Source organism: Molothrus ater, chromosome 12, assembly GCF_012460135.2.
Source record: "Molothrus ater isolate BHLD 08-10-18 breed brown headed cowbird chromosome 12, BPBGC_Mater_1.1, whole genome shotgun sequence".
Taxonomy (NCBI): domain Eukaryota; kingdom Metazoa; phylum Chordata; class Aves; order Passeriformes; family Icteridae; genus Molothrus; species Molothrus ater.
The window spans coordinates 10,301,338-10,314,068 of NC_050489.2; the positions used below are offsets into that span (position 1 = coordinate 10,301,338).

The 12,731-nt window shown below is 39.1% G+C and overlaps 1 protein-coding gene across 5 annotated transcripts in view; it reads left to right on the forward strand.

The window, feature by feature from the left end:
- Positions 1 to 12,731, forward strand: part of CHD9 (chromodomain helicase DNA binding protein 9) — a 70,952-nt gene that overhangs the window by 46,914 nt on the left and 11,307 nt on the right. For all 5 annotated transcript variants that reach the window (XM_036390581.2, XM_036390584.2, XM_036390583.2 and 2 more), the window contains exons 16-30: positions 112 to 307; positions 1,046 to 1,213; positions 1,790 to 1,969; positions 3,277 to 3,387; positions 4,069 to 4,265; positions 5,057 to 5,256; positions 5,722 to 5,881; positions 6,810 to 6,899; positions 7,693 to 7,796; positions 7,923 to 8,040; positions 8,705 to 8,762; positions 9,118 to 9,160; positions 9,319 to 9,538; positions 9,659 to 9,861; positions 10,085 to 10,993. In XM_036390581.2, the coding sequence (XP_036246474.1) occupies positions 112 to 307; positions 1,046 to 1,213; positions 1,790 to 1,969; positions 3,277 to 3,387; positions 4,069 to 4,265; positions 5,057 to 5,256; positions 5,722 to 5,881; positions 6,810 to 6,899; positions 7,693 to 7,796; positions 7,923 to 8,040; positions 8,705 to 8,762; positions 9,118 to 9,160; positions 9,319 to 9,538; positions 9,659 to 9,861; positions 10,085 to 10,993 (2,957 nt within the window). The remainder of the gene's footprint in view (positions 1 to 111; positions 308 to 1,045; positions 1,214 to 1,789; positions 1,970 to 3,276; positions 3,388 to 4,068; positions 4,266 to 5,056; positions 5,257 to 5,721; positions 5,882 to 6,809; positions 6,900 to 7,692; positions 7,797 to 7,922; positions 8,041 to 8,704; positions 8,763 to 9,117; positions 9,161 to 9,318; positions 9,539 to 9,658; positions 9,862 to 10,084; positions 10,994 to 12,731) is intronic.

Below are 12,731 nucleotides of genomic sequence, written 5' to 3' on the forward strand. Positions count from 1 at the left end.
GTCAGTCTTTATCACTTTGATTCACTGCACAGACTAAATCTGTGAGCAGTAGACCTGTCCCAAGGCTCTCTGAATTCAGAGCCATTTGTAGAGCTGTGTGTGCTTTGGCAGGTACCTGTACGAGCGCATCGACGGGCGCGTGCGAGGCAACCTCCGGCAGGCGGCCATCGACCGCTTCAGCAAACCCGACTCGGATCGCTTCGTCTTCCTGCTCTGCACCAGGGCTGGGGGCCTGGGCATCAACCTGACTGCAGCAGATACCTGCATCATTTTTGATTCTGACTGGAATCCCCAAAATGACCTGCAGGTAAATTTCTTTGAGCGTGACAGAAAGCCCTAATTAAACTCAATGGATAAGAATTTAATCGCTTTGAATATTGTCTCTGTTTGAACACACATAATTTTGACATGTTCATGTTTTTAAAGCATGTGTTTAAAAACTGCCTTCAGAAGAGATTTCATTTGGTTGGGAACTTTTCTTTCAGTTACTTTTGAAAAACATAGCACAGGTGAAGTCAGTGATTTGATAAAACCCTTAAGAATTGATGACACTGTGAACCCAGGGGCTATATTTTGCATGTACTGACTAACACAGCTTATGGAAATAGAAGTGTTCAGTTGAAAAATAATATTCAGAAAAGGATTAATATGCATTAAGAAAAAGTGAATTAATAGAATCTAGGAATTGGATGCTGAAATTTAAATAACTCTCAAGTTGCAACTCCTTTACTGTTTGTATCAGGAGATCAGCTAACTTCGGAGCTAGCAGGTCTTTTTATCTGGTGTTGCTGCAAGGGAGGTACCAGTCAGGAGCATTTAGCACAGGCCATTCATCTGCATTTTTCTTCCTACACTGTGTTTAGAAAACTGCTCACTTTGTGGAAAATATCTGATAGCTTCTGTTTGCTTAAATGTGTGTTGACTTCTTTTGAGTTCATGCTCCTGTTTTTGGATTGGGCTACAGCAGAAACAGGTTTTTAAAAGATCAGTATGTTATTCCTAGGTAAGTCTAGATTCTAACTGCTCTCTTCCCTTTCTTGCAAAGGCTCAAGCCCGATGCCACAGGATTGGTCAGAACAAAGCAGTGAAGGTCTACAGGCTGATCACACGTAATTCCTATGAGAGAGAGATGTTTGACAGAGCAAGTCTGAAACTGGGACTGGATAAGGCTGTCTTGCAGAGTATGAGTGGAAGAGAAAACAGTGTTGGTGGTGTATGTAGATTTATTTCCTGAAATAACCTTCCTTTTGCTTTTGTAATCATGTGGGAATTACTTTAAATTACAGAAGCTGCCACTTTTCCCTTTTTCTGTCATTTGCATCTCCATTCTGTTTCCTGATGTGAACTAGCAACATAGCTGATATAATTTTAAATCTAGTCAGTTACTCTGATAAATCTTTCTTGCCTCATAAAGTTCAAGGTAGATAATGTCAAAGTGTTAAAACAAGGAGAAAAGTTTGTTTCTTTCCTTGTATTTTCTCATACTGAGATAATGTATTCCTTTAATGTAAGTATGAACAGGTAATTTTTTTTAAACTTGCACATCATGGTGTGTTGAGAATAGCCAAAAAAAAAAAAAAAGAGAGGCATACTTTTAAAAATATGTCATGTAAGCACCTAATTTATTATTTCAGCTGTCAGCTAGACTTTTCTCATAGCTTTTAACACTCCAGATTTAGGCTTACAGATCATAAGGCACAGTTAGGTTGTGGAAAGATGGGAAAGAAGAAGAGAAAAGAGTTCAGGGATTTTTCTTCTTGACTGTCTAAACCTGATTTTATTTACTCAGATCCAACAACTCTCCAAAAAAGAAATAGAAGACTTGCTTCGAAGAGGTGCCTATGGTGCCATAATGGATGAGGAGGATGAAGGCTCCAAGTTCTGTGAGGAGGACATTGACCAGATCCTGCAGCGTCGGACCAAAACCATCACCATCGAGTCCGAGGGAAGAGGCTCCACGTTTGCCAAGGTGCAGAGCAGCAGGGTGTTCTGTGACAGCAGAGAGCTCTAAGTGGCACTGCATGTTGGAGAGTTTAGGCCTCACTTGTATGTTCTGTGTTTCATGGGGCTGTGTGTGAGGTACATATTTTGGGTTCTTGCATCTGTAAATTTCTGTTAAGGTGCACATAAAAAGTCAGATTGCCACAGATTCTGTAAACGCCAGGTGCAAGGAGTGTGCTTGAGCAAAGATGAGTAATGGATCTGTGCTGCTTTGGGAAAGGCTGGGGGTTGTGTGAGATATGATGAGCTGCATTAGCCAAGAATATTAAAACAAATTTGCTTATTAATCTGGTTGTATTTAGATACATTAAGGGTAGGGGAAAATATATATGGCAATAATTAATAGGGCTAAAAATTAATATAGTTAAAAATGCATTCTAAAAATGCATAAACAAAAGATACATATTTTGAACCTTGAGCTTTTTTGGTAAAACTTGGAGAAGTGAAATAAGAAGTTTCCTAAAATAGCAGTGAGTGGAGATACATATATGTACATGGGAAGGGGGCTGAGAGTGTAAAATACCAAGCAGCAAAGCTTGGGATGTGGGCACTTCATGAATGCAATTGTGAGCATTCAAAAGAATTAAAAAAGCAAAGAAAAAAGAAGACTTAAAATATTGTAAATGTATATTTATATTCTTAAATGGCAATATTTAAAAATATTATTTATTTATATGTTTATTTAGGTTTTCCTATATCTTGCTGATTATGCCTTAAATAAGAAGTAGATTTCTAAAGATCATCATCACTGTCTTTTTATCAGAAGAGTTAGAAATTTTTATATGTATTTACTCTTTTCCCAAATGCAGTGTATCAGGGTTTTTTAAATGCCTTCTGAAATTAAGCCTATTCCATGCACTCAGGCTTTGATTGTTGGCAGCTTAAACACCCCTTTGAAATTTCCCTCAAGCGAGTACTTCTGCATGAGATGAAATCCCCAAATGCTGATAAGCCTCTTCAAAAGATTCTTTTTTCTTCCATTCAAGTAATTTAGATTCAGACTTAGAAGCAGAAGAATCTTGCTGCTTAATGTTCTTCTCTCCTGATGGTGCATAAAAGTTCATTAGATTTTTCTGATTTATTATGGATATGATTTTTAAAAATTAAGGGGGAGGAGAGCTTTTGAGTTGCTTTGCAGTGTAAGTAACTTCTAAAGTCTTAACAGCTGCTTGGGAGATTTTTGATGAGATAAGGTCAGGCAATCTTTACAGCAGTGAGGCAAACTACAAACTTTTGATGTATGATGTTGGTAAGCTTTAGTTTTATTTATTACAGGCTAGTTTTGTTGCATCTGGAAACAGGACTGATATTTCACTAGATGATCCCAACTTCTGGCAGAAATGGGCCAAAAAAGCAGAAATTGATATTGATGCTATCAGTGGTAGAGTAAGTACTTTCTAATGTGTATTTTTTTTTTCAAGCATGTACTTGCTGTTGAATTCTGAAATTGCAGGTATGGGATTTCTGGTGCTTTTTGATTAATATTTCAACAAATCAAACTTTTTGTGCTGGCTTATTTGTGCATGACAGTCAGCCTGCTGACAGCTGTAGTATTTCTAATTTCTGTCCTGTCCAGTAAAAAGTTGGGGCATTTCTGATTTTTGTTAAAGACCTGTGCATGATTGAAAGTGTGGAATTACTCTGATTGCCCCATTTCTCTGTCTGTAAATCTTGGACTGGAATCTGCAAAATAAATTACTAAAACCTGTCTAAATTTTATCATACTGAAATCTGTGTCCTATACTTGAAGACATTCCCCATGCATTTGATTGAAAAAGGTTTCAGTGCCCCCTTTCTCTCACGAAGACTGCAGAGTAGTCTGTGTGAGAGAAAGTCTCATCAGCTCAGATGAGATACTCTGCATTGTTTGTAACAAATGTACTGGCATTAGCACATGATGCTCATTTTTGTTGCCTTAAATACCACCGAATGTTTTACTTGCTCCATGGGTGTTCGGTGTCCTCATGAAACAGCTGTGAATAACAAGAGAGAGGAATTGTTTCTGAACTGGAGCTGTGCACTTGAGAAAAACTGTTTCTCTCACAAGGTTTGTTTGCACTTCTGCAGAACAGCCTTGTCATTGATACCCCAAGAATCAGGAAGCAAACCCGGCCCTTCAGTGCTACCAAGGATGAGCTGGCAGAGCTGTCGGAGGTGGAGAGCGAGGGTGACGAGAAGCCCAAGCTGCGCCGGCCGTGCGACCGCTCCAGTGGCTATGGGAGGACAGAGTGCTTCCGTGTGGAGAAGAACTTGCTGGTCTATGGGTATTGTGTGCATCCTTCTTCATTCTCTCAAGGCTTTGAAAAATACTTTTTTTTTTTTTTTTCCATGTGGTTAAATTGGTTTTGTGGAATATCTTAAGTCTATATTGGCAATGACCTGGAGTGTGTGCAGAGAATGTTTTTAGAACAGGAATTTATCTTGCCCCCTGTAATAAATCTTCCTGACAATTTGCAATTAAAGAAACATTAAAAAAGAAGGGTGAAAATCTTTCTTCAAATGAAATTACAGCATTTAACATGGGTACTACAGGAGTCTCTCTAAAAATCATTACAGTAAGTGCTGCAGGCAGGCTCAAGGCTCCATAAAAATGTCTGAAATAATGCCTTGGTAGGTAACTTGATTTTCATAATTGTAGAACATCTTGCACTTCTGTGAGGCACAAAAAGGAACTGAGAATCTAACCAGTTATTTTAAGCATACTGAAATCAGATAACTTGATTTGGAAATCAAATCTTAGGTGTTCCCTCACCCATCTTAAAAGAAAAATAACAGCATTCTTGTCAGAGTGAGTTCCCGTCAGTTTTGTGTCTCTGAAGTTTAAAACAATCATCCATATTTTTTGTAAAGAGGCACTTCTTGTTTAAAACTCTGTTTTAATCCGGTGGAGTTATGTTGCAAATATTACTTTTATTATTTCTATTCAGTAACTTAAGCTGAAAGAAAAAGGTTAAAAGCTAAGTATTTTAGAGAAACATTCTCTTTTGTACGATTAGTCTGTAGCTACCCCAGTGTTTCACTTCCAGGTGCTGATTTGTGTTTCACTTTGGGCTAGGTGGGGCCGATGGAGAGAAATTCTGTCCCACGGCCGCTTCAAGAGGCAGCTGAACGAGCAGGATGTGGAGATCATTTGCAGAGCCCTGTTAGCCTACTGCCTTGTTCACTACAGAGGGGATGAGAAAATAAAGAGTTTTATATGGGATCTCATCACCCCGACAGAGGATGGGCAAACACGAGAGTTACAGAACCACCTCGGTAAGGACTTCATGTGTTCGTGCACTTAAACAGCTTCATATGTGTGTGCCTGTGGTACTGGGATAAAAACAGCAAAAAACCCTCTTTGAACACATCCTACTTGAAATAAATGGGATTTATTTCAAGCACACAATTCAGCTGATGGGCAAAGAAGTGTCATTGCTGCTTTGCCTTGGATTTGATGGCTTGCCCAAATGGTGTTTGGTGTGAGCTTTCATTCCAGTTCAGAAGAACCTGTTCTATTTCGTGGTAGGTGACAGACAGCACACTCCTCTTCTCCCCTTCCCTCTCCTGTTGGTCCTTACTGGTGATGTGTACTCCAGAGATGCTCTGAGACACAGAACACATACTGATGTTAGTGTTGATCCTGCACTGCAGATTCAGTACCTGATTCAGTATAGGATATGGGAACTATCAATATTGTGGGCATCTATATCTATACCTGTAATATTTTACATTATATAGGCTTATCAGCCCCTGTGCCTAGAGGAAGAAAAGGAAAAAAAGTGAAGACCCAGGCTAGCACTTTTGATATACACAAAGCAGAATGGCTTCGAAAATACAATCCAGAGCATCTGTTGCAAGATGAAGGCTACAAAAAGCACATAAAACACCATTGCAACAAGTAAGCTGTAGCTGAAGTGTGAATGTCTTTTAATGTTTGGGTTTTTTCTAGTTTATCCTTGTCTTAGACTTTAAAATAGTTGTGACAGTAGGAAGAAAGACGTTTTATGGTGTTAGTTTGTTTAGAATAAATAGGTCATGGTGTCTTTGGAGGTGAACAGATGATTTCACATGTAAAATAATTCTGGTACAATTTTTGAAGAAACTGTTTTTGTCTAGGGAGGGATCTCTTGCTAACATGTTTGGGATGCCTTGCAGCAGCCAAGGGACTAAAGAGTGGGAGTGCTTATCAAAGGGACTGAAAGCACTGAAGTTGTTGCCCCTCAATCTTACATGCTGTTTCCCTGGCATGTTTTCTAGGCTTCAGAGAACCTGAGCTACCAGTTTGTGAAAGCTTAGTCATTCATGGCAGTGAATGAGCTTGGTGTAGATCAAGGATTTTTCTGTAGCAAAACTATTTATATTCTGCTTGGACAATTCATACACTGTAGTCAAGAATTGAGATAAAGCATGGAGGAGTCATTGGGGTCACTAAATTGTGAGTGAGAAGGAAAGGAAAGGTTAAGGGGAGGATGTTCATTGTCAGCCCACTCAGTCCCTCTCTAAGGACATGTTCTAAGCAGGAAAAGGGAAATAGCACTTTGTTCTTATCAGTATTTTATGAAGCAAGTGAAGAGTGTTCTCCTGACCCTGGTCTTCAGGATTTGAAAGAAAATTTTGCAATGAAACAATTTGTAAATATGATGACAATAAAAAGTCCTGGATCACCTGAGCTGGATGTTACCCCCTACCATAAAAGTGAAGGAAGTATGTTTTAGGAAAATGACTTGAAATGTCTGTGATATAACAAAAGACAAAACAAAACCATCCACAATTATTGAAAGCTTTTTGAGTTCTAATATTTGTATTTCTCTTTTTTCTTTATTTAGAGTCTTACTTCGAGTAAGAATGCTTTATTACTTAAAGCAAGAAGTCATTGGTAATGAATTCCAAAAGGTCTTTGATGGAACTGATGCCAGGTGAACTATAGAGAGAGTATTTTTATTGTTTATTTCAAATGTCAGATGAATATTCAAGAATCTCCCTAGACCTAAATAAGACATGTTAAAACTAAATGTGTTTATCCTTAGGCTGTGAGGAACATGTTTTTGTTTTCTCTTTGTTTACTAAACACTTCATCAACTTGACATGAGGAAGTCCTGATTCCTCTTCATGAATCTAGCTATATAAAGTAAAATAATATGAGTCAAATAGACTGAAAAAGTGAGTGAAAGATAGAATTATGTACTTGACATGATAATTGGCAGGTTTTCATCTGCTTTTGATTATGTGCTGTGTATTCCATTAAGCCTTCGTGGGCTTTTTTTACTTTTTTTTTTTGTAAAGGCAACTATTGCTGTTTGGAAATTCTTGAACTCACTGCTCCAGGAGCTTGTGGCAGATAGAAAGTTGTAATTTGGTTCAGAAATATTAGTGAAGAACAGTCCCTCTCATGCTATTAAACACTAGCACAGATAATCCTTGGTTTGCAATGCTGTGCAAGCACAGGCTGCTGGGAGTTGGTGAAGTTCATTTAGAGAGGAAGAGTGTTGTATACTGGTTTTGCTTTTGTGTTCTTTCTCTACTACTGGTCTCAAATACTAAATACCAAGCTGTCTGGGTGTTTTGTATTGCTGGTTTTACTGTATTTATGTGCTTGAAGAGAGAAGTTTAAAGTCCCACATGAAGTAGAAATGTCCTAAGAAAATACAAAAATTTATTTCTTCCTCTGAATTCTATTGATGTTGGTATGCTCTTGGTGATTGTCTTTAGTGAAATTGATGTTTGGGTTCCTGAGCCAGACCACTCTGAAGTTCCTGCTGAGTGGTGGGATGCAGATGCAGATAAATCTCTTCTAATTGGAGTTTTTAAACATGGTGAGTAATGAGGGTGACTGTGTATCCACTTCCCCACACCCCAAAATAAAAACACCTTACACTCGATTTTTTTATTTTTGTGTGTACTCTGGATGTTGAATTTTTGCCACTTTTTTTCTATTGTAGGTTATGAAAAATACAACACTATCAGAGCAGACCCAGCTCTTTGCTTCTTGGAAAGGGTTGGAAAACCAGATGAGAAAGCAGTTGCTGCTGAACAGAGAGCAAATGATTATATGGATGGGTATGGAAGGGAATGTTTTGGGGCCTTAAAGCAAACAAATCTGAATTAACATGCTGTACCTTATTCTCTTCCTGGTTTTACATGAGTTTGGTGTCATTGTTGTAAGGGATGCTACTTTGATTTTACTCCCATAGGGTGGAAAAGAGGACTGGTATAACAACTACTGAAGTTTGGGATTTCACAGTTAGGGGAAAAATGCAGCAACCTGTTATTGGCAAGGATTCTACCTTGTGTTGACATGTTAGCAATACTACTTAGACACTGAAGTGCAAAAGCATTCAGAGGTGGAGTGCTACAGACCTGTTCAACTTGATTTCAGGTCAGCTTTTCATGTCTTAGTCTTGTGTAGCTGACCAGTGACCCCAGTAGATCAATGTGGGAATTACTGGTAACTGCTGAAAGAGACAACTGCTTTTATTCATTGCCTCATCACTCAGGTTTTTTAGTTGTGGTCATAAAGAATATCTTTGGAGGATACAGTGACTTGGGGGGACAGGATTAAGCCAAAGCTGCCATGAAATACATTCTTCATTTCAAACAGAAAATTAAATACAGTATCTTACTAAATTTAAATCAGCTTTGCTTAATTGAAAAGAATGTAAGAACTTTTCAGTTAGTAGTGTAAAATATTACTAAAATGGCTTTTGTGTTGAAATTTTAACAGGGATGTGGAAGATCCAGAGTATAAACCAGCACCAGCACTGTTTAAAGATGACATAGAGGTACAGTAGGCACTAATTTATGGCTCCTTTTAACACCCATTCACTTAGACACTTTAACACATGTTCACTTGTACTTTAATATTTCCACCTTTTTGTTGAGTAAATTATTACTCTTTTTTCTGTATTTCTCTAAACTGATAAAGGTTACTCCATGAGTTTCTGAAGTTGTCTGGGTGGGTGGGAATGGTAGGAAATTGTTGCATGTTTCTGCTGTATGCCCTGTTAGCCATTTTTCCAAATTATTTGTTACTTTTGTTCTTTGTCATATTCAGAAATTGTTGTAAGATGTACGTTTAACCTAAATCTCTGGAGAGGGCTATATTTTAAATTGTGCTTCACTTCTGGTTTTTTTCAGGATGATGTTTCATCCCCAGGTGATCTCGTAATAGCAGATGGAGGTAAATCCATAAAACTACAAATCTGAGCCGGTTGCTGTTGTGTTTTAAATTGTTTAATTCTTGTGATTCTTAGCTAAGATCTAAATACCTAGTGTAGAACCATAGACACTAGCAGTAATCAACTTCTTTATTTTTCCCATGACTTGGTTTTCATGCAGATGGACAAATGATGGAAGGGGACAAAATCTATTGGCCCACTCAGTCTGCCTTAACAACGCGGCTGCGCCGCCTGATAACCGCTTATCAACGCACCAGTAAAAACAGGCAGGCCCAGCAGATCCAGCCAGCATTCCCAGTACAAACCAGTATGATGCAGCTGCCATATGAAGAAGCTGCACTAAATCCAAAGATGGCTGCTAAGATTGAAAGACAGCAAAGGTACGTGCAGCATGCAAATGTACTTTTTCAGTCCACCCTTATGTAAGAAATGGTAAAGATGTAATGTGTGACACGGTGAAGAAATTGACAGAATTTCACATCCTTTTCTTGCTGGCCAAGATGGACAAGAAGAGAAGAAGCTGACTTTTACAGAGTCGTGTCCACATTTGGAGTGGTGTTTGACCCTGAGAGGGGACGGTTTGACTGGACCAAGTTTCGAGCGATGGCTCGGCTGCACAAGAAAACTGATGAGAGCTTGGAGAAGTACCTGTATGCATTTATGTCAATGTGCAGGAGGGTCTGTCGCCTCCCCTCAAAAGAAGGTGGGTGTGTATGTTTTTAAATTTGTATTGTCAGTGCCTACCTTTAAAAGGTTTTTCTTTCATGTGTTGGAAGATAAAAATGGGGGAGGAAGAATTAAGTAAACTTGTTGAGGGTAAAATTGAAAGCTTATAATGGGGAGACATATCTTAACTCATTAGTCACCTACTTAAAGTAGTGATAGGTTGGTTTTGGCAGATTCTCATTTGTTTTGTTCTAATCCAGAACTCGTGGACCCAAACCTTTTCATCCAGCCCATTACCGAGGAACGCGCTTCCCGGACTTTGTACCGCATCGAGCTCCTGCGCAAAGTGCGGGAACAGGCCCTCAGGCACCCCCAGCTCTTTGAGAGGCTCAAGCTGTGCCAGCCAAACCCTGACCTGCCTGTCTGGTGGGAGTGTGGCACTCACGACAGGGATCTGCTTATTGGAGCTGCTAAGCACGGAGTCAGCAGGACAGATTATCATATTCTTCGTGATCCTGAGCTCTCATTTATGTCTGCCCAGAGGAACTATAATCAAAACAAAGTGGCTCTCTCAAGGACTTCCACTCCACTCTTGCACCAGTACCAGATGGCATTATCTGCTTCTCCTCTTACACCTCAGTCAAGACTGTCAGATGCTAAAGTGAATGCTTTTGAGGACACAAAAGCTAAAAATGAAAATCTGAAAGAGGACCCTCAGTCTTCTGAAGATGAATCTATGTCTACAGAGGAGACACAGACGATACTGAAATCTGAACCTTTGAGTCCCAAAAATGGCACCCCAGTACAAATGACAGACCACAGACCTAGCGTGAAGGCTGAGACAGACAGACGCATGGTGGCAGCAAGGACAGAGCCTCTAACGCCAAACCCAGCTTCCAAAAAACAGAGAGTCAGCAAAAGGGGGTCTGACTCTAGCTCTGACTCAGACTCTGACTCAGATAGATCATCCTGTTCTTCCAGGTCATCATCTTCATCCTCTTCGTCTTCCTCATCTTGTTCCCACTCTCGATCTGGCTCTAGCTCTTCATCGTCCTCATCTTGTTCTTCAGCATCTTCATCGTCCTCCTCGTCGTCCTCATCGTCATCGTCGTCATCATCATCATCGTCTGAAGAGAGTGATAGTGATGAAGAGGAGGCACAAAAACGTGGTATGTGTGTAGTCTTACTTCTGCAGTATAATTCTTTACTGAACTAGTTTATTCTTAATGGAAAAATGTCTTTAAAAGGCTATTAAATCCCACAGAAGTAAACTTTATTAAACATAATGTAAATAAACATATTTGCTTGATTCTTCCAAGTGAGTTGGAAGAATTTCAGGAATACTGCTTTTTGTTTGCTTCATATCAGTGCCTTGGTGAGGTATTTAGGATGTTTTGTGATCCCTAAGCAAGGTTGCTGTGCATGTGTTTCATGTGTGGGAGAGTGGAATGGACAGCATTTTCTGGAAATATACTCTGTGTGTGTATATTCCCTATTAGGGGCTCTTTTTCTAAACAGATCCTTAGGTTCCTGTTTTTTTCCACTCTTGCTCACCTGTCTTATGTAGCTTCTTCATATGTTCTTTCATAAAACCTGCAAGCTTCCTTCTGTCCAAACTTGAGTCATGTCAGCTGATTTCTCTTGTGAATTTTGCAGTGCCCAAACAATGTTTTTGCACTGAAAATTTTCAAACACTTAAAAACTTCTTTAAAAATTCACTTAATAAAAAACCTGCTTAGCCAAGATTGAGGTGACTGCAGCACATAAGACCATGTAACACAGACACAGTGAAAGCTTCACGCTGGAGGCAAAAACCTCTGAAGAAGTGATTTAGAGTTTTTAATAACCCAACCATTCATTATTTAATACACTTCTTACTTTGCTGCTGTGAAGTGGCCTCTGTTTCCCCCTCTGAAACTCAGAATATGGAAAGATTTCTCTGTGTGATAGAAATCGGTAATAGAGAAGGGAGGAAAATGAAGGCAGACAGTGGGAGTAAGAACCTGTTTTTTTCCAATGCCTAAGGAGAAAAGGCATTGTCTTAATCAGATGGATCTCCTTGTCCATGGAGATGACAAGTGGAAACCATGGGGTTAATTTACTGGGGAGATGATTACTGAGCAAGTAAAATTCCACTTAGAGAAAATTACTAATATGCTACTGCCTGTAGCAGGGAAAGGACGTTTTTAGAGACAACAGTTGGTGTGCAAACAGTAAAACAATGACAGCAAAGGAATGCTTATATAACATAAATATTCAGCTAGAGATTGTGGTTACCATAAGTGTGCTGCAAGTCCAAATATTAGACTTGTTTTGTACCAGCTCAGTCTGTTTAGGCAAATAATCCTGCCTTCCTCAGACTGCAGAATCTCATAAATTAGTTGGTCTTTTTGTTTTGAAGGTTTTTTTCGTGGTTTTGCTGTTAGTTTGAAGAGATGGGTATAGGCTGGAAAGATCACTTAACTTAATCTGTATTTTAATTTTAAGCCTGGGTTTTATTTCATTGGTTATTCAATGGCAGTGACCCTTTGGCATACTTTCCACATTTGAAGCATCTCTGAAGGGAGTGCTGGATTCTATCAGATGACTCAGTACAGAGCTATTGTTAAGGACAAATCTGATTTCTGAAGAGCTGCCCCTCTTACTCCTTGTGCTGCTGTAGTAGTTAGATTTTTCAGGCCACACTTTTTGTTGTTGTTTCAGACTGTTTCCCCATGTCCTAGGGAAACTTCTGTTGTCTGAATGGAGGCAAAAATGCAATACTAATGATGAAATATAAGAAAGAGGACACACTGGAAAGATAATGGGAAAAATCCTCAATGATCAAAAATTGAACAACTGAATTACGCAGGCACACGTGTTCAAGGCATGGAGCATCCAATATTCCATGCAGTAAACAAAATGGTT